Consider the following 27,897-nt stretch of genomic DNA (forward strand, 5'->3'; position numbering starts at 1 on the left):
TCCATTAACCCTAGAGAGCACTTTAGGATATTATGGTCAGACTTTGATCATAGGAAAAAACGGCACAAAACAAGATGTTCCAGAACAACCCCAAATATTTGTTCAGTCGATGAAACTATCCCCAAAGCACCAACGGAATTCAGCACAGCCTCTTTGCACCAATGTCACCAAAGCTTATGTCAAAGCAAGGTGCCAGCAACTTTCATGAGCAGGGAAGGGAGACTACTGTGAAGTAGCATTTGACTTAAGATGGAAAAAGATTTGCCTGTAAACTTTGAGCACTGTTCCTATTTTTGTAAAAACGTTTGCATTTTAAATAAGAAAAGATCCATCTGTTTTATGTTAAGTGCATAGGGTTTCAGTAGTATGGTAGTGAGTATGCCAAACAAGCAAACCATTTCCACAAAAAAGGATAGTATTCCTTGCCAAATGCATTTCTTAAACATTAGAATCATACTTCAAGGGTCGTGTAGTCCAACCGTCCGCCAGTGAGCGAAATCCCCTGCTACAGTGGCTACTCAGTCTCTAACTTTGTACTGTAATAGGTATTTTCCTACCACCCAGTTGTGTTTTTCTTACATCACCTCCAACTACTCCAAATTCTATGTATTCAAGAGATAGTGAAAAAAACTCCATTTGAAAAGGCAGAACACATCAAAAGTTCTCAGATAAGTGGGCATTTAATATAAATAAATAAGAAGTTCTAAATAAATTACACAACCTGGTTCCCAAGTAAGTAAAGCAGAGTGCAGCACCCAGAGATGCATGGTGATGAAGTAAATTTGTAGATTAAATCTAAGTTTAGTAATATAACCATTTAATGTTTATACACTGCCAGAAGCATGCAGGTTTTGCAAAGAACACAGAGGGGACAAGAGTCTGGTTCCTGCCTACGAGGTTTCAGGTCTACATTTTGGAAGCTCTCCAGCAAGTGGCACACCGTGTGGCACACTCTGTACACTTCAGCAATTGATATCCGTATCTCACAGAAGCATCTCACATCTGAACTCTATAGTTCTTCTGGTCCCTCACATTAGTTCAGTACAACAGAAGTATCGGTGAGGTCCTATATATATTTCCATTTTATAGCAAACAAGATCTTATAAATCTTTTGCCTTTCACACAGTGGATTAGATTCTCATAGAGAGACATACTGCGGGCAGAAGGGCCATAAAGAAAAGCAACTGTCTTACCATCCTGGCTGTAAGTACAGCAGTGTAATTAAAGGCGTTAATGAGTACTAATCCCTACTGTATGATCTTTGGTATGTGCTCGCCTAATCCCTTTACCCAGAGTTTTGACTACAGTTCAGCTACCTAATCATCTGAGCAGCCCTAACGCAGCTTTCACCAACATGGTGCCCTCCAGATGTTCTTAACTACTTGCACTGGCTGAGGCTAATGGGTGCTGCAGTCCAGAACATCTGGGAGGGTCACCTAGTTGGCGAAGGCTGTCCTAGTCCCTCTGAAACCACAGTACAGAAGGAAGTGCCTTCGAGCATGCACAGAGTGCTTCCCCCACACCAATAATTCAACCGACCCCCATACATCTTAGATGAGGAGTGAACTTTTTTCAAGACCCCCTCAAACCCTGGCACTTCACTTCAGAAGGCGGAGGCCCTTTATTTTTAAGGAAATAATTCGAGTCCTTCGGCGGCAGGGAGTCCTGAAGGAACGAGAGAGAGATCCCGAGCCCCTTCTGGGTGTAGACGCGTGTGCCTCACTCACCGGGACCTCTGGAGCTCGAAGGCGCTGGTGCCCGCAGGGCCTTGCTCGAGGCAGCAATAGTTCTGCGGGACGGCTCTGGCGAAGGAGACGGGCAGGATTCCCTGAGTGAAAGAGTTGAGGCGACCTCTTGCGCCGCCCGCCGAGGGGGTCCCGCAGGAGCCCAGGAAGGCGGCGGCGGCGGCGGCGACAGGCACCTGCACGGGAGCGAAGGCATCTTCGTCCTCATCCTCGTCCTCTTCCTGCTGCTGCCCAGCCGCCCTCGAGGGGCTCGTGAGCCTGGCGCCGCCGCTGCAGGAGGCGCTGGGGTAAGCCTGCGGGGCGACCGGCTGGAAAGCGCCCAGGCTGTGGCGAGTCCTAGCGCTGCCGTTGCTGCAGGCTGCTGCTGCAGAAGCCACCCTCGCGGCCGCCAGTGCTGCAGCGCCGACGCCGCTCTGCTCGCCGCCGCCTCCTCCTCCGACGCCGCCCTCGTCGTCTTGCGGCACGGCGGGCCGCCCGTCCAGCGAGATGTTGGTGAGGAAAGAGAGCGCTGCCTGCCTGCGCCGGGGGTCCATGCGCGGCGGCGGCGGCGGCGGCGGCTTCCTCAGGCAGGGCTCCAGCTGCTGGTGGAATGTGCCGCCGCCGCCGCCGCCGCCGCCGTTGTTGGCACGAACTGGGCTGCTGCTGCCGCTGTTGGCAGCGGCAGGAGCAGCCGCCGCCGCCATTGTCTGTCGCGCCCGCCCGCCGCCGCTGCCTCTCCCGCCCTCCGAGTGGGCAAGAGTGATAATCGCCGCGATAGGCACGAGCTCTCAGGCGGCGGGCGGAGGGTCAGCACCCGGCGGCAGGGCGGTGGAGTCGCAGCCGCGCAGCGGAGGGGAGTCGGGGCAGGCATGGCATGTTTTCCTCCTTCCTCTCGGCTGCCTGCACGGACAGCGCGCCCGACTTTGTACAGCAGCCTTCTCCTTCTCCTCCTCCTCCTCCTCCTCCTCCTCCTCTTCCTTCCCTCGCGTCCTTTTGCTCCAGCCTTTTTCTCTCTCCCCTCCCCCCCCGCCCTCCTTGGCCAAAGTTATTGGCTTTTATAGGTAACACTCGCCCCGCCAAGCGCTCGGCGCAACAACACAGCAATCACGTGTGGAAAACAGAAAGCTGGGAAGAAAAACAAAAGCTCCGGCCTGGAGGAAGAGGAGGAGGAGGATAAAAGGGGGAGGAGGAAGAAGAAAGGAGGAGGAGGCTGAGTCCAAGTCTAAGGAAGCGCCTTCAACCTTTCTTTTTTCCTCTCTCTTCCCCCCCCCCTCACTCGCTGCGTGTTTGGTGGGAGGAGAAGTAGGGAAGGTGGAGTCTGCCTGTGTTGTGCCACAGCACATGGCCTTGAGGAGGTTACGTTAACAGGAATAAAAAGGGCGGGCTCCTCGGAGTTAATGGGGTGTAGAAACTCGTGGATTCCTCATAGGCCTCAGGGGGCCCTTCGTGAACAAGAGTGTGCGTGGACATGCTGCGTGGCGCATTTCCCTCCCCCAGATGGTTGAGGTCATGCTGCAGCTGCCCGTTTGACCACTAATTATGAGGGTTCCCTGAAGATCCATTCCCAACCTGAAGGCTCTGGTCCTAGTTAATAAACACCCTATCTAGAAGGTGCTGGGTGTTCTCTGTTTAGAAACGATTGCAGTGTTTCCCGAAGTGTGGTACGTGAAAGGGTTTCAAAGGGTACACAGCATTATTTATTTATTTATTTTACTCTACTACATAATGTTTAGATAAAACAGTAGTATTATAACTACCCCCAAATTTTATGAGAGAATGAGAAAGGGTACTCTGGTAAGAGTAAAATCTCAAAAGGGGTACTAGATTATTATAATTTTGGGGAACACGGCTCTATTGAATTGCTAAGGGAAGGCTCCAAATCAAATGCTCGTCGCTATTGAAAAGTTGATCCAGCCCAATGTAAGGATTATCTGTATATAATTTAGGAGCTCAGGAGGGCTGCAAACCACTTCAGTAAACTTTTTTTAAAATAGAAAAAGGAATACAGGGAAATAGTTTTTTTTTCCTCATCTGAGCTGTTCCAGGTTTCTTGCATTAGCTCAGACCATCATTTTTTTGTATAATATTTTTACTAATTTTCACAAAATCATTTTGATGGGCTTTCTTACCCTGCCCTGCTGCTTTCTGTGTCTCTGGGAGTTAGGAGAAAATGACTAAAGAGGCCACATTCTCTTAACTGCACAGTATTATCCGTATTATTTATATTTCTTACTCACCCTTCACCATAAGGTCACAGGACAAATTACAACAGTGTAAAAAACAACAAGAAGAAACACAGTTAACAATTTACAAACTAATGAATAGGTTGGTTATAACTACTGTATATATCTCAAGTGCCAAAGGCCACGAAAAAGCCTTGTGTCTTTAGCAAATCACAAAAGCTATATAATGGAGGTGACAGACGCATCTCTGTGTGGAGGGAATTCTGCAGTTTAGCAGGTGCTACAGAAAATGCTCTCTTTCAGACTGCCATCCCTAGAACTTCTGATAGCAGTGAAACTACCCTAAAAAAATTTAGACTGTTTAGACTGCTTTTTTCAGTAGTATGTGAAATCCACAACTTGCCAGTCTACTATTAGAAAAAACAGACAATTGGCTGTGTGTCAAAATCTTTGCCAAATCCCTCTCTGTGATATCGGTTGTAGTTCAGTGACAAGAGCATGTGCTTTACATGTAGAAATCTAGATGGATTATTGGTCTGACTCATTAAAAGGCAGCTTTTTGTGTTTGTTTTTCCATGTGTTCTTAGAGGAAGGAAATGATTTGTAGGCATAATGACACTCTTGACTCCTCAATGCAAATCTGCAACATGTTGGCTGGTTGGCACATTCTGGGATAGTCACAGCTACCAACAGGTACTTTGGCAATTGGTTGATATTTGAAATACATCGGAAGTTGCCACACAGTCAACAGCATTTACCCACTTAGCAGTATTGAGTGAGGTAATGTCTATTTATTTCTTTATATAAGAAAATCATACTCCTTACCATATCACCGAAACACAATCTTAATGTCACTTGTCTCATGGACAGACCATCCATGCTTCCATTTCTCACAGTATGAGGGAGGTTGTTGAGAACTCCAGGCAAGCTGTCATTTGTGTGGTAATGTATGCTGTATTTTGAACATTCTTTCTTGTCTCTCTGCAGCCTCCCACACCTTCCAGCAGACAGCTTTTAATGATACACTTTAATGGATTAGCTTTATTCTTTTAAAGTGTAATACTTTGCTCTTATTACATACCCCAGGTATCTAGCATGAAGAGCATGCCAAAGACGACAATTCTGTTGTGCTTGGCAAGGGCTTTTGATAATTTAGCATACATCTCTGAAGATCACCTGTGTAGCAAAAGTGATTAATATTCTGCTCTGATTTCTAATCTTTGTTTCGGTCTACAAATAACTCTTTTTTTGCAGCCGGAACTCGCTGGAACTCAGTTCTAGCACCTCTCAGGTGGACACCATTGCCACTCTAAGAGCTGTTTCTAGTGAATTCTGGCACCTCTTTTTGTACAAAAATAGCACTGGATCTACACTGTATGATGTCAAAATTGTAGAGTAGATCCGGTGCATTGGAAAAGAGGACAGGTACAAATGGGTGTTCTGCAGTAATTGATTTGCATTGCCTCACTCCCTTATACCCTTACCTCCTTTCACTCAGCAATTTCCACATTCCAAATGGAATTGTTAACAAGGCTGTGTAACCCTCACCCACATGCTGCCATTCCCCCAAATTTCAGCTCCATCTGACAACCAACACGTTTCTCTCACATGTTTCTGTTACCACAGAAATATAGAGCCTTAACTTTTTCCAGCTTCCAGTTTTTGGTATCTTTGTGAAGCTGTGATACCTTCTGGATACAAAACTAAAACCTTTGTAATTGTATTTTCACACCCCTTGAGTGCTATTATATCCAAGTTCTGCTTCTTGTGGGCTTCTCATGGACCGGTTGGCCCCTGTGAGAAATGACTGCTGGACTAAATGGGCTTTTGGTATTGTGCAGCAGGACGCTTCTAGTGTTATATCATCATGTCCTTTTTTTGAACTAGATATTCCATTCATTTAATATTCTACTTGTCATCACAATCTCACAAAGATGTCAATAACATTTTTAATCTACTGTTCCTTTAGTCATGGCCTCAGAAGCAAGTGAATTCTCTCCAGGGCCGTTGACACACTGAAAATTGGTTACCTACATAAAGGTCTAAGAAGCTTAAAATTCAATGTTTCGGGTTGATTAAAATTTAACATCAAAATCCAAAGTGAGGCAACTCACTAAGCTTCCTTCTAAAATCTTAGCATGTTAAGAGTCTGCAGTTTGATTCCCATTGGTACTAAACAGGACTGGGAAAGAACAGCTTGACAATACGTGGAACATGCTGATAACTACAAATGAAATAACTTCTTAGATGCCAGACTTAGCTCAGTGGTGGAACACAGACTTTACATGCTAAAGGCTGAAGGTTTAGCCACTGGCATCTCCAGGTAGGTTGAAAAAGACTCCACCAATCAATGTAGGGCCCATCCACACACAGTCTATACATACATTGTGAACCCCTTGTACTGTCTTTAATTCTCCCTTGTCCATTCAGTGTTCTTCTCCCAACTATGGCTGGCCCACATTTTTTCTTCCCGGAATCCAAAGATTTCCCATGCAGTCAATGTGACTCTCCCTCTCCTATTTGGATTTTCAAGTCCACATTAAGCTGTGGTATGGGCAGACCCATAGGGAGTGCTAAACTAGATGAACCAATGTTCTGACCCAGTTTAAGGCAGGTTCCTGTGCAAGCTGACATGGAAGGAATCATTCTTTCCTGGAACAGTTACACAGCAGAAGCAACTCACTCAAGCATGCCTGTGATTTTCTTTTAACTGCAGGATAACTGCTCTGGAAGATTGGGAAACCTTAAATGCACTTGTAAAATATTCTGTCCACAATTGACAAGCTATAATTCTGTTTTTATTTTTTGCTGTCTAATAACCATGCTGTTTGAACTTAGTCAACAATTCAGTTATACACACATATGTGTATGCTATAACTCACAAGGTCATCAGTAACTCACGAGGTGTAAGTGAAGTAACACTTTATTCAAAGAAACAAAACAGGTCAGGCCTAGTGAGCACAACTCTTCCCAGTATGTCTTGCCCCAATGAGACAGTTGCGAGGACTGAAAGTCCCTGCCTTCCCCCTGCTCTTGAAGGCTCCTCCTCCCCTGCTTCATTCCCAAGCAATCTGAGGCTCCTTCATCCTGTCTGCCTCTACTCTGCCCTCTTCATACCTCTGTGGGTTCTGGGAGACTGGGGTGGGGGTGGGGAGCTGGTCACAGCAGGAGGAGGAAACTCCCTGGCTTCTTCCGCAGTCTGCCTGATCTCTGCCTCTTGGGCCCCCTCCTCTCCAGCCTCTGCTTCTGCCTCTGATTCCGAACTGCCCTCTGCCACAGCCTCTTCCTGCTCGCTAAACCCTGTTACCTCTTCAGCTTTGAACACCTCCTTCTCCCAGTCTGTTCCCTCTTCTCCCTCTGACCACTCATTGTCATTCCACTATCGCTCCCCTGGCTTTGAGCCATCTTCCCTTGGATGTTCTCCAGCTAGTGCCTCCCACCACTCCTCTGCATCTAGACAGTCCATGACATCAACTCCCTACCACAAAAAAATGAACTGAGGTCTCACCTTCAGTGCACAATTAACCCATGTAACCTAGAAGCAATGCTTGTCAAGTATAATCAGGTGGTTCACGTCTCCCTTTCAAGGAATGCAGCCGTGCAAACACACCCTGTTACATCATCCAGCCCTTATGTAACTAATTGATAAAATCTTGAACAAAAACATACACTGTGTGCAAAGTCACATTGCAAAGCACAGTATCACAATTTGAGATGGAATGTCTATTTTATTTTAGTGTGATTTGAATTCACATGTTTATGTTTGCAGTTAGGCTACTTTTGGAAAAGTAAATCAACCATGTTTGGATTGTTGGGGTAAAGTTTGTTACTGAAATAATAATGCCCTCTTCCATATATTTATGTATATGGCTAAATATTGCCAAGCATTCTTCTCACATTACTTCATTCTCTAGAGTTGGAATGAGCAAATCTGGTCAGCTTGTGTTATGCAAACATGAAATCAAACCTCAAGCTGCCTTGCAATGGAATGATCCATTTTAAAATATCTTTATATTTAATGGTAAGCAGGGAAGAAATAATCCTTTCCTTTGTGTGTCTGTCAGGCATATGTACTTATCCTACTGCAGTGTTTATGCTGATCTTACTTGAAGTTGCATGCATGTTTGGTTAAATAAATATATCTTTTTTGGTATCACAATCAACAGAGAGTCTTGTGGCACCTTATGTAAACATTAAACAATATATGTGCACAGAGTGAACAATCTGGGGACAGAAGAAGTGAGTGCACTTTGCAGCTCAATCCTAGTCAATACTTATGTCCACTGAGCAGTAATAAGATCACTCCGGACTGTCAGCCTATTCCTGGTCAAGGATATGCTAGCATAAGGATTCTGTGCTTGTGTGACACAATTGTTCTGCCTTGTTGGTGAACACAACCAGCTCAAGGGGGGGGGGGGAACAGTTTAGATGGTGTTTGAAAAGGGTGGAGTCGAAGTTAGTTGGGGTCATGTGCTTTTACAGGGGTAACTCCCATTCCAAACAACATACTGTTATACACATTATATTTTGCAAAATTAGGGAGCAAAGACCAAAGAGTTTTGCAATACTCCAAGGAAGAGAAGGACAATTCAATAACACCTCTTATTCCCCTGCCCCCCAAGGGTTATAAATATGAACACGTCAAATCCCCAGACCCTTCTTTCCATTCCCAGCTATTGATATTGAACTTTCCCTCCAAGAGTTAGCTACATGTATTAACGGCCAGTTGAATATAGTATAGTAATCTATAGAATATAGATATAGTAATCAAGGTTAGACTGAAAAGTCTCTTTTGGAGTAGAACTATTTAAAATTGGGTTACTGCTTTTACTCTTAAAACTGATCCGCTTTTGTCTCTTACTGAATCAGGCTTATCTGTTTTCCCCTCTGAAGCCTCTTGCTTGCAGGTCAGGGTCAGATATAGTAAGTTGGGAATTTTCCAGTAGGTCGTTCTGATAGTCTTCTATAACAGTCTTGCTTGGAGGGGGCATATCCTTTTTTGACCAATCCTGTAAGGTCTGCATACCTTCCAGAATCCCATTCATTGCTGAGGACAATGTCAGCTGGGGTTTCAAGGCTGATTGAATTGTTATCGAGATCTTGGTTAGATTTGTTAGCAGTTCTTCCCAGACTTCCATGTCTGTTCATTTGAGGTGAATACCAGATAGAGACTAAATACTGCATTCTCCCCATGTACCCACATGTTGAGACATCCGGTATTCTGCACCTATGTGCTTGCACACCTTGCATTAGCAGAAGTGCCTGTGCTGCCTCTGATTTGGAATCCCCATGTAATTGCCTGGCAGCACTAGACCAATGCATCTGAGTGTGTTCCCACCATTTAAGTGTGTTCCTAGCATAATTTATTTATTAAATTTCTATACTGCCCTTCATCCAAGGACCACTGGGCAGTTTATAATGTAAAAACATAAATATACATACCGTAAGTAGCATTTCTGCTACTTACCTCATCCTGTTATTGTCTCAGTAGCGTACTGTGTTCTGATTGAATCAGAGCAGCATACACTCAGTGACATAAGGGGGGGGAATTTAAAGCGTGAGCATGTTTTGTTTTGAAAACAGCAAGTGTTTAAGGTTAGGCTTCATGAATTCCTCTATGCATTGTCTTCCTTGAGCTGGACAGCTTTGTCTGTTGAGGTGAGGGGCTGAATACGAATAGAAAAACAAGTTCTAATTGCATCAATCTCCAAGCTTTCAAGTGCAGAGACCTCCTGAATCGGCATTGAAATGCATCTCCTGTATCCTCTAGACTCTTGTTTAAAATTTATTACTACCTGTGAGCCATAACATCTGGTCACCTCTGTGTTTTGTGCAGTAGACATCCTAATTAGCTGATTAAGTATCTCCTGTACCTTTTAATTAGCATCTCAGCAGAGTTCCTTACTGTTTTGTGCATTATTTAAAAACATAAAAATAAATCGCCTATACTCTCCCCATCTATGCTTGTACATCATGGTCAGATTGTAGATAGAGAGACAGTGATGCATATATAAATTTATTGGGGGGGGGGGGGGAGAGGCTGGAAGAAAATCCAAGATGTTATTTTAAACAATTGTGAAATAGCATTTTACAAATGTTGGCATAAACTTTTTGTTGTTGCCCTCTTTAATTTGCTCCCATCTCTCCCTGCCCCCATTTAATTCAGAATGCTGTTGCATGATAGCATTATTCTAACTAAGGCATTGTGGAAGCACATGGTGGCCTACCAGGCTACCAATTCAAGCGATGGAGCTATTGAGTTATAAAGAAAAAGAGAAAAATGACATAAAGCTGCCCTTGTAGGAACCCCCCACTCCAATTAATAATTGCCATCCTAAATAAATATGGTGATTTAGAATAGATGAAGTAAAATGAAGATTTTCCAACACCATAGTCCTCTTCAGGAATTCTAGCTCCCAGACACCTCTGATGTCATGATACAACCTGGAACCCATGCAATCAGGATTCCATCTAACAATTAAGCCTTCAGACATATGCACAAAGGCCCGCCTCTTTGCAAGTTCAAGCTGCATGCATGGACACCAAAAAGAGAGGATCCCTGGCAGGCAAACATCAGGGGCAGGGATACTTGCTGTGGTTCAATGCCTATGTTGCCTAACATAAAATCAAATAATAGATCCATTCCACTTCCCAATGGGGAGGAGTTGCGGTGGACCACGTGGCCACCCACTCCCCTCTGGGGGCAGGGGATGAAGTCCCGCGTCCCCCGGAGGTTCCCAGTCATATCATTTGCCTGCCAGCCAATCCACCGGCTGGGTGTGTGTGGCCAGGCCCCATTTAAACTGAGGCGCGAGCCGGAGAGCTTCCTCTTGGCTCACTTCCTCAATCTCCCTCCCTCCTTCCCTCCCTCAGGTTTCGAACTTGGCCTTGCTATGGACCTTGGTTGGTTGCCGTTGAGGGGCCTGGTAGGAATTTTTCCACTTGGCAAATTGGCATGGGCCATTTGGTTTTCACCTACCTTGTAGCAATCGTCACAACTTTGTAAAGTTTGGCGCTTAGGCATTCGTTGATCTTATGATGGGGGTGGGGAGGTGTGGCCATCACCTGCCCCTCAAGGGTATTCTGTTAAAGGAATCCAGGGGTGTGGATCTTTTCCAAATCCGGGGGTAGGGAACCCAGGGGGAGCTCGAGTTGGTTTGCATTGACGGGGCTCCCCCTACCGGTGGTTGACCCTTACTGGACTCCCTGTGTGATGGGCAGGAGTCAGATATAGTCGGGTCACTTCCAGTGCCTAAGCCAATACCGCTCACATCCTGTAACCAATAAAGTTGTGGCCTAAATTTGCCCAATAACATTAACCTAATATCTGTGTCTTTGTGTCTTATTCATCAACGAGGGAGTGGTCTCGGGGTCTCAACACACAATAGGATCATTTTCATTTTCTCAGCCAAACTGCTCATGGCTGAGAGGCCCTGACCACATTGACATTGCACACACCTCTGATCAAGGCTTATCAAGCCTGAAGATGCCAACAGGCAACCCTCCTATAAAGCTTCATAGAATCATAGAATCATAGAGTTGGAAGAGACCACAAGGGCCATCGAATCCAACCCCCTGCCAAGCAGGAAACACCATCAGAGCACTCCTGACATATGGTTGTCAAGCCTCTGCTTAAAGACCTCCAAAGAAGGAGACTCCACCACACTCCTTGGCAGCAAATTCCACTGTCGAACAGCTCTTACTGTCAGGAAGTTCTTCCTAATGTTTAGGTGGAATCTTCTTTCTTGTAGTTTGGATCCATTGCTCCGTGTCCGCTTCTCTGGAGCAGCAGAAAACAACCTTTCTCCCTCCTCTATGTGACATCCTTTTATATATTTGAACATGGCTATCATATCACCCCTTAACCTCCTCTTCTCCAGGCTAAACATGCCCAGCTCCCTTAGGCGTTCCTCATAAGGCATTGTTTCCAGGCCTTTGACCATTTTGGTTGCCCTCCTCTGGACACGTTCCAGTTTGTCAGTGTCCTTCTTGAACTGTGGTGCCCAGAACTGGACACAGTACTCCAGGTGAGGTCTGACCAGAGCAGAATACAGTGGCACTATTGATCTAGATGCTATACTCCTATTGATGCAGCCCAGAATTGCATTGGCTTTTTAGCTGCCGCGTCACACTGTTGGCTCATGTCAAGTTTGTGGTCAACCAAGACTCCTAGATCCTTTTCACATGTACTGCTTTCAAGCCAGGTGTCACCCATCTTGTATTTGTGCCTCTCATTTTTTTTGCCCAAGTGCAATACTTTACATTTTGTTTGGTTGTTCCAGAATTTATGCAGTGGTGCATAGATTTTGGGTAGGGAGGACATGGACAACATTACTTTTTGACTGAGAGGGGCAGCTGCCGGGTAGGAAACAGGCAGTGGAGGTGGAAGATACATTCTGAAAATATTAATGGGTAAGGGGGTCTTACTGGGGCAAGTGGTAACTTTTGTTGTTTTCTTCTTTCTAATTTTGTTGAGACGACACAAGAGAGAAAAAGACCCATCCCAGGCTGACCACTTTGTCTTCTGAAGTGCATTCATTGAGAATGATGCCAGTTCACTGCATCCCACTTAGATCAAACAATTCTTTACTTTTAAGTCTCACTATATATCACTATATATCTTCCATGGTTTATTACAGCATAGCAATAACTGCAAGTCTACTTTTCATATCAGCTTTCTTGATGATCTGAACGGCGGTATATTGGAAATGCTCCTATCAATTGCGAAGAAATGATAGCTACTGAAGTTTTGTGAAGGTGTTGGTTTCTTTTTTTATCCACCTCCTTCACCCCTCCCGTCACATTCAAGCAGCAATGTTAAGTAGCAGGTGTCCTCAGTGCTTATTTAGTTACATCAGAAGCTGGAGAACATAAGAAACAAAATGCAGATTATATTCCTTTAGCTAGATTACATTTAGTTTCCAGTGGCTTGGACCAGGCAAAGCAAAATAATATTTTTTTGCCAGTGATACATAGCAATTCATTTTTTAAAGATAATTTAGATGGCATTTTTTGTAACATTGTTATAGTATATGAAAATATCGCTTTTCCACACGACCTCCAGCCTCCAGCCAGCCTCAAAGCATCGGCTCTAAATATTTTGGTCTGGACTGGAGAGGAAGAGTTGGAGAGCAGGGGGAAATAGGCATTTAGAGGCTTTTTGGAGGGTGCTCCCCACTTTACAACGGGATGCGGGTGGCACTGTGGGTTAAACCACAGAGCCTAGGACTTGCCGATCGGAAGGTCAGCAGTTCGAATCCCCGCGATGGGGTGAGCTCCCATTGCTCAGTCCCTGCTCCTGCCAACCTAGCAGTTCGAAAGCACGTCAAGTGCAAGTAGATAAATAGGTACCACTCCAGCGGGAAGGTAAACAGCGTTTCTGTGCAATGCTCTGGATGGCCAGAAGCGGCTTAGTCATGCTGGCCACATGACCCGGAAGCTGTCTGAGGAGAAACCCTGGCTCCCTTGGGCTATGGAGCGAGATGAGCGCCGCAACTCCAGAGTCGGTCACAACTGGACCTAATGGTCAGGGGTCCCTTTACCTTTCACCCCACTTTACACTATTTCACTTATGTGTGTGGTCCCAACACAACTCCCTAGGGAGATATCTGTAAAGGCTTCTCAGCATCCTTCTCTGTAGTTTGGTGATGTGTTCTGGTGGACTCAAAAGCTGTCTCACTATTCTGTGACATTTTGATTGGCCATAATAAAGGGATTTTTAAAATTAAAAAAAAGTGGCAGCCTTGGCACACCTATGTAACTTACCTCTTTCTCTGCTTAGCTTATTTTGATGACATTTCTCAGATCAAAACTTACTTATCTTGCATGCAGAAGATTAGCAAATAGCGCAAATGGCTACAACAGAGCATAGCCATAGTTTATATATTTGTCGGAAGAAACCCAACCCTTGAGACAAGGGGTTGCAGCATACTACAAATTGGACCTGCAACAAAATGTTATAGTGTGAAGTTCATGGGTGGGAGCAGCCAGCCAGCCATGCGTTCCTCCAGAATCTGCCATTCTATTCTCTCTCCCCCCCCCCCCCCGTATTTTCCATCTCTTTCCAGTCATTTAGCATTCTGGGCCCACTGAGCATGCTCAGTCCTCACTGGGCTATTGTTGTTACTGTTGTTTTGGCTACAGAAGGATGCATAATTGGATTTGCTGTTGCTATATATGAAATAGAAAATTAAGGCTACCAATTCAGAGATTATAACTTATTTGTCATTCAGCCGAATTCTATGTGCATTCATTTGTAAACCAGTCTTACTGAGTTGGGTGGAGCTTATTCCAAGTACATAGGATTGCTGCTTTAGTGGCCAAATTATTCTAATTGCCAGTGTTGTGTTCCTGGGTGGAAAAGATCCTGATGTAGACAGTATAATTTTCATGATTGTACAGGCAAGCTCAGCATACTTTTTTTTAAAAATGCCCAAGCTTATGATTATAGCACTGAAACAAATTGAAAAAGCAAACAGCAAGTTTGTCTGTAAGGAATGGACTCTATAAACTTTTCATGTTGGTGACACACTGTTTAGACATGCATCATTTTGCGATACAATAATTCAATTTTACTAGCAAACCGGAGGTTAAACTAACCCCTTTCCAGCCCTGGGAAGAGTGTGGGGAGCATTCACCCGGCACACCTACACACTGCAGCCGACATACTAACATTGTGACACACAGTTTGCAAAGCTCGGGTTTAGATACATTCCTGGTATCTCCTTCCATTTTTACAATTACCGGTATATGTTTCTTGGTTTTATTTCTTGCATGGGGGCTGCATGCACAGACCAAGGGCTTGTTCATAGCTGTACATTTAAGCATAACTACACTACATGTGTAGAGTAAGTTTTGAAGAACAGATTGGTTTTGCACAGGCCAAAAGACAATTGGGTCAAGTCAACCTGAAAGCTGTACATTGTTAGTGTAACTGCAAAAGCTATTGAAATGTGCAACCTGTATTTAACTTACACTAGTTGTCTCCTATTGGAGAAATGATGGGCATGAATATCCATTAATGTATGTCTGCCAAATCCAACCAATATTCAGTGTAAGCGGAGATACCGGTTAGTAAAGTATAGTGCTTAAGAGACCAGGTTGTTTTGCAATTTATCTAGGCTGCTGAACATAAATACCAACTTTTATTCCAATCTTCAAATGTTTGAGGGAGATACAACGTTGTAGTGTGTTACCTTCTTTGGGTTCCCTTAATGTGGCGGGTGGCGCTGTGGTCTAAACCACTGAACCTCTTGGGCTTGCTGATCGGAAGGTTGGCGGTTTGAATCCCCGCGACGAGGTGAGCTCCCGTTGCTCAGTCCCTGCTCCTGCCAACCAAGCAGTTCGAAAGCACGCCAAAGTGCAAGTAGATAAATATGTACTGGCGGGAAGGTAAACAGCATTTCTGTGCGCTGCTGTGGTTTCGCCAGAAGTGGCTTAGTCATGCTGGCCACATAACCCAGAAAAACTGTCTGGGGACAAACGTCGACTCCCTCGGCCAGTAAAGCGAGATGAGCGCCGCAACCCCAGAGTTGTTCGCGACTGGACTTAACTGTCAGGGGTACTTTACCTTTACCTTTTTAATGTGGAGTTCAGCCTTGAATGTGAAGAGTATCCTAAACATACACACCAGCTTTAATTCTGGCATTTTATTCTACATTTGAAGTGTTGCATAATACAGTGGTACCTCAGGTTACATACGCTTCAGGTTACAGACGCCGCTAACCCAGAAATAGTGCTTCAGGTTGAGAACTTTGCTTCAGGATGAGAACAGAAATCATGCTCCGGCGGCGCAGCAGCAGCAGGAGGCCCCATTAGCTAAAGTGGTGCTTCAGGTTAAGAACAGTTTCAGGTTAAGTACAGACCTCCGGAACGAGTTAAGTACTTAACCTGAGGTACCACTGTAATTGCATTTTCCTTCTCGTTCCTTGCAAACAGGTGCAGGGAATTGAGGTACATGAGTTTAAAACACAGAATCATATTCTGAATATAGCTACATGATAGCTCAATCAGCCCTGTAGCCAGCCACCCTTGGTTATGCGAAGCAGCTGCATTTCTAGGTGCAGCATTTTGGGAGCAAAGGGCATAGCATCAGCCAATCTCCTTGCTACTCACTGGTGGACAGGATGTGAGGGCCAGGCCAGGAGAAGAGGAAGATACTCCTCCATGCAGAGAGTATGTTAACTTACATAATGGGCTACGTAACGTCAATATTACACAAAATTTAATATGAACACCAAGAATTAGATGACTGGCATATTTATTTGTTTCATAAATAAAAAGGATGTTCAGGATACAGTGAACAAAGGGATACCACAAGGTGTAAAACATGGGCTGGCGGTTTGTTGGAATAGCAATGTCAGGGGACCATTCCAACAAGTGAAAGTTAAGGGTTAACCGGTCCAGTGTTTTAAAGCCACTAGGTGCTGTAATACCAAGAACTGCTATCCTCTGGTTGCACCTTCTGGTGGCTGTTGCTTAGCAACTTGGTGGAGCAAAATTTATTTCCTTCAGGCTGTTTTTTAAAAAAAGGAATAAAAAAGCATGTTCATTATGCTCTAGCTGCAGTAGTAGTTTCATTCTGTTGGAAGCCTGGCTTGACCTGCTGTCTGGCTGCTTAACCCAAGGACAGTCTCCTGACAGTGTTATTTTCAGCAGTCTTGCTGTTCAGCCCACCTTTTGATAACTCAGTGAAGTTTGCCAGGCTCTTCACATTCTGAATTCAGTCTGCTAGCACAAGTGAATATTCCTTTGACTCGGGCAGTGGGACAGCACATCTGAAGGGAGCAAGCTAGCACAGAACGCAGGACAGCCTGTGTGTCACCCCCAGCCCTTGTTGTCCCTGTCAGTCCCCACACCACCAAGGTCACCCCCCTCTTTAGAAAACTTGCCTTGGAAAAGGAATACTGTAGCAAGGATGCATCTAGACCTCTCTGAAGCCAAACAGATGTCAGCAACATAGGCAAAAACAACAAGGGATTACTAGCTGTCTAGCTCATGAACTGTATTTCAAACAAATATTTCAATAAAGAAGGCTATCTTTACAAAACAATCTCAGGCTACCATTTCTAAATGAATACCGCAGTTCTCTCAATGGGATTCCACCCCCCCCCCATATACTGTAGCCAGTTCTCAACCCTCACAAGGAAGTGCTGTACAACTAGGTATCTACTTAACTTAATACCACACCAAGAAAAGAAGTGCTTCTTTGTGAGTTTCATGCAGTGTCAGACAAAAAAAAGGAGGGGAGCTTTAATGTGACAATTTCAACCTTGTGCAGATTTCCACAGATAACAGCAAGCAGAGCTATCTTTCATACCCACACATATATTTAAGGCACTCTTATACTATTTTAACTTCTACGACTTTCCCCAAAGAATACTGGGAACTTTAGTTTGTTAAGGGTGCTGTAAATATTTGGGAGGGGGGGGAAACCATAACAGTTAAAAGTGGTATGATAATGCTTTAAACACTTTAAAGGTATGATGTGGATACTTTGTCTGAATCTGAAGGAAGTGAGTTCACCTTTTAATTTCTGTCTGCTGTAAAAGTATTTCCCCCAGAATATCCTGGAGTGAACATTCAAATGAACTCGCGTCCTTCAGAATCAGACAAAGCTTCCCAAGTTCAATTTGTTCCTTTCTTTCCAGAGTGGAAAGAGAACTTCCAGAGTAATTACACCTCTTAGGTAATCCATGGTGTCAGTTATCTAGTTCAGGTTACTTGTAAACTAATGTAAATAATTTAGTGGTTTGGTTTAGGACAGAGGGTCAAGTCATTCTTAGAGTAGTTTTTATTACTGACTCTTTGCTCTCCTCCTACGGGAGAAGGATTCTAGAACTTTTCTCACTATCATGGAGCACATGGTATCAGCAGCATTATCTCTCTCTCTCTCTCTCTCTCTCTCTCTCTCACACACACACACACACACATATATATATATATATATATATATATATATATATATATATATATATAATTTCTAAAAACCCTATGGCTGCCACTCTCAAAGATGTCCACCATGCTACACTATACATGTAGAAATGGCTTCGTTAGTTTGCTCCCCCCCCTCCCAACTTCCCCAGCCTCATTTCTTCATGAATTTGTTCTGCACTGCATTTCTTCTGAGTTCTGGTGTTGTTGGGGGGGCTTTGTAATGATGGTGTAGGGTTAATAATACAACTGCTAAATTATGAGTGTTAACGCATCTGTTGGACAAATAAGTATTTAAATCCAAAATAAAAGATTTGGGAAAGACCAGGTAGGAAGAGTCATAGTTAAGAAAATCCATTTTTATTAGATTTCCCCCCCAAAAATTATTACAAAAGGAAAGTGGTTACAAATTATTTAAGTTATCCAGTGCAACATGGAAGCACCCTCTAAAGTTCCAACTAAAGTTCACAGGAATCTCCTAGACCTGAAGTTAGCAGCTGCAATGTGCTTGGCCCCCGAAAGTGACACCAACTTACACCATGTAAATGTAGCCAGTAGGGAGATGAACTGCAGACTCCAAAGGAACAGAAAACAGGTCCTCCAAACTACAAGGTGCAAAATCAGGACAAGACACAAACATATATACAAAACCCAAAATATATATACATTAAATAGTTGTGTTTAGGTACCATGATTTTCAGATGGATTTATTTTTTCACTGACTTTAAATATTTATGGAAACAAACAAAAGGATTTCTCAATTTGTAAAATGTTATTCCTCAAGTTATGTTTTTTGTTCCTTGCCTTTTGGAGAAAACATCACATTATAAGGCTGTCTTCTTTTAGGACGCTGGCAGGGAGCAAGGTCCTCTTTTATGTAACCTAAAAAAAAAAAAGACACAACGAAATTTCAACACATGATTTGGGCAAGAGAAAGCACTATCAAACAGAGCTGGGAGAAATTCCTGCTTATTTCAGTGTTAAATGGCTTTTTAAATTTTTATATTAAAAATTGTAAAAAAGTGTCCATACGAAACGTCTAATGTTAGAAGCAATATAAAGTTGTGGCCCTTTTTAGCCCATTAACCGAAAATGCTTGTGTCCATGTGTCTTATTCCATCACAAAGCGGGGAGCGGGGCCTTGACTCACAAATTTGTGAAATTATTTGCACTCTTAACAATTTATCTGGTTATAATACATTTCTTTTAAAAGTTTGTACTTGAAATAAGCTTCTGATCCAGGATTACAAATAAGTGTATTGGATTTCAGCCAGGAGTGATTAGGAAGAGTATGCCTGTGGAACTACTGCAACCAAACTATTGTGGTCAGCATACCAAACAGTGTTATTTGGCGTTTTAAGCTTCTTAACTGCTATTGTGGCACAGCTTATAGTTCTATATGTAAGGGTAACTTTTTGTGCTGAAACAGGGAAACAATTTGCTAGCATACTAGAGTGGTTACAAAAATAAGCTTAGAGTGGAGGTATCCCTGGTTCATTTTTCATCACAGTAATGGACTGATTGGGCGACACAAGTTACTATCACTTCAACTCAGGCCTGCGTCTGCAATATGGAGATAATAATATTGAGTCTACCAAGTAAATATTTCTGAAAGTATGTTTGTGATGTACTTCCAGCACTTAGGAAAAGTGCTAAATAAACTGAAAATATTATCACTTGCTATTATTATAAAGATTAATGAATGTATGTCTTAATATTTAACAGGGTGCACAACTAATACATTTAAAACACTGATGAACTCTCATGAGACATGAATGATATTGCAAAAAACCCCAAAGACTACCAGCACAATCCACTGAAATAAATGGCCACACTCCCATTTATTTTAGTGGTCCTAGTTTAAGTTTCCATAGCACCCCAGCCAAGGCAATTATTTGGTACATACCTACGTCATACAAGCTGTCCTAGCTTTATTTATAAGAAATGTTTCTTTTGAGCAATAGTTTGACACACTGGGCACAATGCTGGTTATGCACCTGATGATGAAATCTTGCTTGGCTTAGGGTTTGAACATGGGGTATATTGAACATGGATTCAGTTTCACCTCTTAGCAAAATCCAAGTGAGCCAACTGGTGCTGGCAGTTCTCTGCAGAAAGTTTGTGGGAGGTCTGGGCTTTGCCAGGTCCCTATGTTGGACATGGCATCCCTTGTACAGAACAGGAAAGACTCTACCTGTCCCAAACGAGTAACGCCTGAGTCTTGTCTAGTCTTCCTGCTAGTAAAACAGGTGACCTGAGCTCCAGATACAGGACAAATTGGCTCCCTGCTGTTCCATCTCCTCGCATAAAAATGTTAGTCTAATAAGTTGTTCTTTGTTGTGAAGTGCCACTGGCAGTGCAGAGTGAAAAAAGTTAGGCGCTTTTCTCAAGTACACCCACTTAAATAATGGCATTCTAAATAACTAAGAGTAACTTTGTGCTTGAAAGGCTTCTGACATGAAAACTCTAAACTAAAGAGGTATTTTATGAGGAAGCTGATGATCTCTAGATACTCTTTAAAAGGAAATGGGATTGCTATAGTTTTTTTCATGGCTTCCTGCATATGAAAGCAGTATAGCACTAATCTACTGGGAGATCATTTGATGCCTGAATTGGATTCAGATAAAGAATGTGTGTACTGCAGCAACTAGAAACTGATTTAAGGAGGATTCCACCAATGAATACTACTTCTGATTACATATACAGTGGTAAACTATACAAAACATTTTTTCTTGAATATTTATGTGCTGGGTTTCTTTTTCTTTTCCCCACCAAACTATTTCATGTTGGTCACATTTGCACATCATGGTAAACCATGATTAATTGTTTACGACAGATGCACAGATGGCTCCTGTTTCATTGCCCCCATAGTGTGAACAAAAAACTACAAAATCCCTGACTTAGCATTACATTTGAACCATTTGGCTTATGCAAACCAAACAGAAAGCAGGAAGCAAAGAACAAACCCTTCCTTCACACTGTGGTTTGACTGAAACAAATCAAACCATGATCTCCAGTTCAGATTTAACACTAAGCCAGGCATCATTGTTTCGTGCCAGGAAGGAGCCAAGCAGGTGTTGTCTATGTGTTCATAGCAAACTAGTAACTGGTTTACCATGAAGTGCAATGCAGCCATTGTTTCTCATTCTGAAACATCAACAGTCGTAAGTTCTGTTATCAGGCAGGTGGGTAGCTAAGTAAAGGGAACACTTTGTTAAGTATTTGAAATACTTTAATACAGTGGTGCCCCGCAAGACGAATGCCTCGCAAGACGAAAAACTCGCTAGACGAAAGGGTTTTGCGTTTTTTGAGCTGCTTCGCAAGACGAATTTCCCTATGGGCTTGCTTCGCAAGACGAAAAACGAAAACGTCTTGCAAGTTTGTTTCCTTTTTCTTAACACCGGTAATACAGTTGCGACTTGACTTCGAGGAGCAACTCATAGAATGCGGTGTGGTAGCCTTTTTTGAAGACTTTGGTGATTTTTGAAGCTTTTCCAAAAGTTCTTTTGCAGCCATTTGGTAAGTTAAACTTTTAAAACTTTTTGGGGGGTTTTTGGATTTTGGGTTGGGGTGTTTGGAATTCAAGGACTTGGTGTTGGGGAGGGGTTTGCAAGAATCTGGAAGCTTGTGTGTATTTTTTCTGCATTTTTATGATTTTCTGTGACCATTGGGCCACTCTGCTGTTTTTTAAAAAAAATTCTGGATTTGAATTTCTGTGTGGTGGGTGGCTGGGGGAACAGTTGAGGAGGGGTTTGCAAGAATCTGGAAGCTTGTGTGGTTTTTTTCTGCATTTTTATGATTTTCTGTGACCATTGGGCCACTCTTGCTGTTTTTAAAAAAAAATTCTGGATTTGAATTTCTGTGTGGTGGGTGGCTGGGGGAACAGTTGACGAGGGGGTTCTTCAGCAAGAAGCAAAGAGTGGAAGAGGAACCTTCTTCGAGTTGTCCCCCAGAGTCTTAGAAAATGTACTGTACACTTTGTTGATTTTTAAATGTTTTTCTGTCATGTTTAGAAACTTAATTTATTGTTCCTTCAATTTTTGAAATGCTCTTTACAGTATGTGTGACTTTAAAGAGCACTTAATAAACTCTTGTTGTACCAAATTTGGCTTTGTTTGGACTTTTTTTGACCATAGGAACGCATTAATTGAATTTCAATGCATTCCTATGGGATTTCGTGCTTCGCAAGACGAAAAATTCGCTAGACGAAAAAACTCGCGGAACGAATTAATTTCGTCTTGCGAGGCACCACTGTAAATGTAAAAATAGTGGGAGGAATTCAACGTCACACTAAAACATGTTCCACCAATGCAAGCATTTCTTTTTGTCCAATGAAATGACCTCTCTCCTCCCTCCTACGTGCTGTTCTGGTTTTTCTCCCAACCCTCTCAAAGCCAATTTTGACATACATGGGCAGGGGAGGGGGGAAAGCCCCTCTGTGCTAACAGGAGCTCTTGTACGGGCTCCTACTAGTGAAAAGTACTTAGTTGAATCTGGCCCAGTTTCCCCCCAGTAGTAGTTCTGTAGGCTGGTACTGCAGATTCCTGTAATGTTCAATACAACCCAATTGGCTGACGCAACATTTATTTTAATATTTGTGAACTGCACATTCATATAAACTATCTCAAGGCAGTATACAGACCAAAAACACAGTATTACAATAAAAACATCAAACGCAGCAGTTAGAGCTGGTTGGCAAAGAATCTCAGGTTTTAAAGTCCTGTCATAATCACACAGTTTTAAAAATATGTCTAAAAATGATCATGCCTGCCGAACCTGTATTAGCAAGGATTAGCAAACTTGTGGCAAGGGGTTCCACAGGGCAGTGCCTGCCACACTAAAGACTTGGCCCCTGGAAAAGGCCAGCTGAACCTCAGGGGTCTAGGCGACCACCAAAACAGCTCAATCAGAAGACCTCAACGATCAAGTCTGAATATGAAGAAGACAGGTCTGTGTCTATTAGGTGACTGTACCACCTTTTAAGCCACTATTTCACATACTTGCCTCTTTCAACACACATCTGGGTGGACGGGAATCCGACTTCCCAGAAATTTTCTGGGGTATCAGGAGGAACATAGCGAGACCGATGCCTTGAACAGGCAGCTAACTTCTTTTCCCTCTCCTCTTCTGGAAAATCTGCATAGTACTAAAGAGATATTGCAGAAACTCAGTATTAAAAAATAACTCCTGAACCAGAATACCCAAAAAAGGGTCCATTACTTATTCCCCCCCCCCCCGGCACTCTTGAAAGAAAATGGTTTTCTAGCTCCATTTCAATCAAGGTTTAGGCCAGGGTTTGGCACAGAAACTGTTTTGGTTGATGACTTCTGTCAGAAGAGAGACAGGGAAATGTGTCCCTATTAATTATCCTTGACCTCTCAGCAGCTTTTGATACCACCAACCATGGTATCCTTCTGGAGTGGCTGCCCGAGTTAGGGATGGGTGGTACTGCTTTGCGGTGGTTCCGATCCTGCTTGGATGGTAGTTTCCAGAGGGTGATGCTGGGAGAGTGTTTGGAAATTTCAGCTGGTGCAGAATTTAGCAGCATATTTCACCAATTCCGGCCTGACAGTGGTACAGTGTTACTCTTGTCCTTCCTGCTCCCCATTTCACCTCATGTCTAACTGATTCTAACAGGATAATATATTAATGTTCTCTTAGAATGGGATGTCTGTTGCCAGATTCTTATTTATTTTATAATTTTAGAACAGGTGTGTTTTACAATCTTTTTCCTCTTTAAAAGTTTGGTACACCGTTTCCTGCTTCAGGGTATTGAGTCTAGGCGACCTTTAGCTTCTTTGCAGTTTGACAGTTCTAAGGTTCCGAAAACAATGTGCAGTATATTCCCACTGACCTGAATTACAGCTACAAACTCACACATAAAAGCTCTTTAAGAAGGCTCCATAATACTTCAAGAGGGAGTACATTTAATCCCCTTTGCGTTTACTAAGATAATATGCTGTGCTTCAAGCCATGGTCCCTGTCAGAACTGTATGATACAGATATTGTGCAGTACCACATTGTCTATATGTATTCAGAAATCTCTTTCTTAAAGCTAAATTCTTGCTTCAGTTGAACTAGAAATCTGACAGCTTGCAAATTCCAAAGACTGAGGAATCATAAAAAGGGTCTAATATATAATGCCAAAAGGGGCATATCATGTAGGCAGTGAGTAGAAAATATCAGTTTCTGACGAGCGGGGCTTAGAAAACGTGTGGGATTTTAATGGCTGGTTTACACATTCAAGTTCTGGTGACTGAAGGGATGAACTGCATGGGCAAAACAAACATCACATACAACACATTCACATCACCTCCCATGCAGTGCTTATCCATGGAGTCAGTTCACACATTCAGCTGAAAGTCTCTCTCAGACCTAAGATTTTCTGCTGTGGCAATGGTGGGCCTTATGGCCATTCCCTAAGTTTTCCCTACTTCCACCGACAAAGAAAAGAGGAAAGCAGAGGAACCTAACATCTATTAAAAAAAAAAAAAATCCCAAGAAAGGGTTTAGGCAGAGTTCCACAGTGCCCTGCATTCTTTTCTTAGGATTTTATTTCATTTATGAAGCTTAGTGTACCAAAAAAGGGTGCCTTTTGGGCAGGATTTTTTAAAAAACCAAACAACACAAAGCACTATCATATTGGCTGTACAAAATATTGAATGTAGTCAACCCATATGATAGCTCAGTTGGTAGAGCATGAGACTCTTAATCTCAGGGTCATAGGTTTGAGCCCCATGTTGGGCAAAAGATTCCTGCATCTCAGGGGGTTGGACTAAATGACCCTCATGGTCCCTTCTAACTCTACAAATTCTATGATTCTGCCTCACATCCCATTATTTTGGTGCAATGCTACTGCTGAAATTCCACCTGCCTTTGTGAAAATAGTTTGCTTGGATTGCTTATATTAAAAGCCTCTTTCTAGAAGTGTTTTAAAATTCTGCCTTTATTCTGAACATTTCTTCATTATAAAAAAATTCCCCATGTGTTTCCAATCTCATAGTCACTGCTATGAGTAACTCACCAAAATCTAACAAGAGACAAGTGCTTAAAGAGAAGTCTTGCACTATGCAGAGACAGGAAATTAAAATTGTTCACACACAGCTCTTGGCACAAGACACAGAGCTGCTTTTATGTCCCTTTCTTATTATTCTAGGCTTCTGGATTTCACATATTTTGGAACAAAATTAAGCTTCACAGTAGGCTATAGATTAAGCTATGTGCAATACAGAAAGGTATCGCAAAGTTTTTATTAAGTTTGTATTAAGCTCCTTATTTTTAAATATTTAATTTCAGAAACATACAGTTGAGTGTGTGTTTTTTAAAAAATGGGAAGAATAGATAAGAAAGATGGAAATACAAGTTAAAAACAGTAAATGGAATCTCTTACATAGTATAAGACTCATCTATGCTCCCCAACAAATTGTAGAATACATTAATGAATGAATTACATGTGCTCTTACAGCCAGAGTGGATTTGATTTAAATCAAATTGATTTAAATCACTAGTCAGTAAGGCTTGATTTAAATCATTTTTACAGAAAGGTTCAACCTTGCTGGCATCCTCTTAATATTTACTACCAGAGGAAGGTTTCATTTTTGGAATAATAAATTTTCAGAGTAGTTTTTAGTTACATCAAAAATTACTGATTTGGTTATACGATCAGAAATACATAGACAGATAATTATGAAATTATTGTTTATATCTGGACAACTTTTCTGCTGTACTTTATTGGAAGGAGAAAAATAATCATTTACTTAATAACAGTGTAAACAATTTTGTTAACCGATGTGATTAAACTTTTTTAAAGTATGTTTTTTAAAAAACACCTTAGACTGAGTTTTAGCACACATGAAAAACTTTAAACAAATCCTTATTTCCTGATGAATAGCCTTTGGACTATAATGTAATTTAAATAGAAAACTATCTTTAGAAAGATTTTTCCTCCAAAAGCATTTTATTTTAAAAATCCGATTAAAAAAATCTGATTTAAATTTAAAAATCCAAATTTTTTAATTTTTTAAAAAAATCATTGATTTTTATCCACTCTGCTTACAGCATAATTAGATGAAATTTGTATCAAGTTATTTGATGCAATAACTTAAGACTGGGGAGAAATGCTTAAAGTAGAAAAGCAGTTTATAAATTATTAATATGTATTATTCCCTTGTGATGATAAACGGTCAATTTCAATCTTAGTATGGATTTTTTTTTTTTTTTTTTTTTAAGATCCTAAAACTATGTAGGCAGTGTCTAGGGCTCTCTTCCAACTGCAGCCCTCACCCCATATGAATAGCAACTTCTGATGTCAGGGGATCCTCGGAAGCATGAGTTAAAAACTGTAAATCTCAAGTTGCAGGAGACCCTGTGCACCTATAGAAGTGTCCAGGAGATTTCACAGGCATTTTCAGTTTTAATCTATAGTCTATTTTTGCACTGTTCAAAATCAGCAGTCTTTATTGCACTCTGTTATTTCCATTTCTTCCCAATACATATTACAGTCAAGCAGGTAGCTAAATATTCAAAAATAAGGGTCATGCATACCTTGGTTAAATGCACACTGCACCATTTCATCAGCTATGCTACAGATATATGTCTCTGTATATGAAATTCATGAGATACCTAAATTATTCTATTGAATAAACAGAATGAGGTTCATGATATCAAGGAAAAATAATTAACTTACTATTTCACATTCCTTACAAGTGTGTCCAGGTAATTTTTTCCTTTCTTCTTTTTTACGGACCACCTCAATGTGAGGAAAATCTAATACAGTGTTCCTTCTGGAAAGTAAACAGAAATTGCAAGATCTAAACAAGGTTGCAAATATTGTTTTTTGCATAAGAAAACTATCATTTACTTATTTATTACCTGCCTTTTACCCTAAGGTCCCAGGGTGAATTACAGCATTAAAGCACATTGTTATAAACAATTTTACAACTTAAAACTATTTAAGACAACTATGTTGGTTTAATGTTTCATCAAGTTGCTTTAGCAATTTCGGTTTTGCTGTTGCTTTACGATTAATTATAAAACATACTTAAAATGGGATCTATAACTGTTGTGGCAGCTAACTTAAATATTGTACATCTGAATATTTTGCTACTTTTTATGTTTACTGCTTTTTTCATGTTTATATAACCAATGAGAGTTAAGAACAGATGGCCACCATAATTGTCATTCAAATCCTGTTCACTTCAAAAGGATTTGACCACAGTATTATTTTAGGTATAATGGGCAAAGGCACAACATATCAGTGCAATCTACTAAATACTGTTACTGTTAATCTCTGTTCATCTTTAAAGGGTGCTGAACAATGGACAGAGAGGCTTGGAAGGAATGGTAAGGATCCCATGTTAATATAACTGACAGTAATGGAAGATATATCCCTATGTCTTTCATCTTCTTCATTCTCCACAAACTGGAAACAGGTATATGTTTAATCTACAATTAACTAAAATAAAGCAGTGCATTTTTACACTCAGTTCACATTCTTTATGACTCTTCTCAAAGTTTACTTGATCTTTTTCAAACTACGACATCCCAGTTCTGCCATTTAATCACTTGAAGAAAAACAAGCGAATCATCTTTTTTTATACAGAAGTCTGGTTGCCTTAAAGATGATTTTCACAAGCATATGGTATGTACCTTTCATCACTTTTATAATATGATTCCACAAAAGCCTTCTGTTTGGTTTTATCTTGTTTATCTCCATGCCCTGAAAATATAGAACACGTCATCAATTTAAGGAAACGAACTTGGTCCCAGCCAACTACAATATAGATTTCTCAGTACTTGAAAACAATGATAATTTCCCTTGAACACCTAGATCTTTTAAAAGATAATGACTTGGTTTCGAATTAGCCCTCCTTGAATGGTAGGGCTCCTTCTCCTTAGAGGGAACTGGGATCTAGTAGACATTCCTGCTAGAGTACATAGGTGGTGCAGATTTTTTTGATAGGCTTCCCCTCCTTCTGCAACCCCCTATGCTGCCTCAAGCTGCTTTGGGAGGGTCCCTCAAACATCTGGGGCAGATGTCCATTGAAAGCGGAGAACTG

General features: G+C 41.9%; 2 protein-coding genes across 5 annotated transcripts in view; both read right to left on the bottom strand.

The window, feature by feature from the left end:
• CABLES1 (Cdk5 and Abl enzyme substrate 1) overlaps positions 1 to 3,103 on the bottom strand; it is a 51,956-nt gene extending 48,853 nt beyond the window's left edge. For both annotated transcript variants that reach the window (XM_081013111.1, XM_081013110.1), the window contains exon 1: positions 1,728 to 3,103. In XM_081013111.1, the coding sequence (XP_080869237.1) occupies positions 1,728 to 2,428 (701 nt within the window). In that variant the 5' untranslated portion in view covers positions 2,429 to 3,103. The remainder of the gene's footprint in view (positions 1 to 1,727) is intronic.
• A 15,074-nt stretch (positions 3,104 to 18,177) lies between these two features.
• Positions 18,178 to 27,897, bottom strand: part of RBBP8 (RB binding protein 8, endonuclease) — a 30,802-nt gene continuing 21,082 nt past the window's right edge. For all 3 annotated transcript variants that reach the window (XM_081013100.1, XM_081013101.1, XM_081013099.1), the window contains 4 exons: positions 27,488 to 27,557; positions 26,526 to 26,622; positions 22,844 to 22,985; positions 18,178 to 18,721 (listed from right to left, as the gene is read on the bottom strand). In XM_081013100.1, the coding sequence (XP_080869226.1) occupies positions 18,624 to 18,721; positions 22,844 to 22,985; positions 26,526 to 26,622; positions 27,488 to 27,557 (407 nt within the window). In that variant the 3' untranslated portion in view covers positions 18,178 to 18,623. The remainder of the gene's footprint in view (positions 18,722 to 22,843; positions 22,986 to 26,525; positions 26,623 to 27,487; positions 27,558 to 27,897) is intronic.

This window comes from Podarcis pityusensis, assembly GCF_964106645.2.
Source record: "Podarcis pityusensis genome assembly, chromosome: 7".
NCBI lineage: Eukaryota > Metazoa > Chordata > Lepidosauria > Squamata > Lacertidae > Podarcis > Podarcis pityusensis.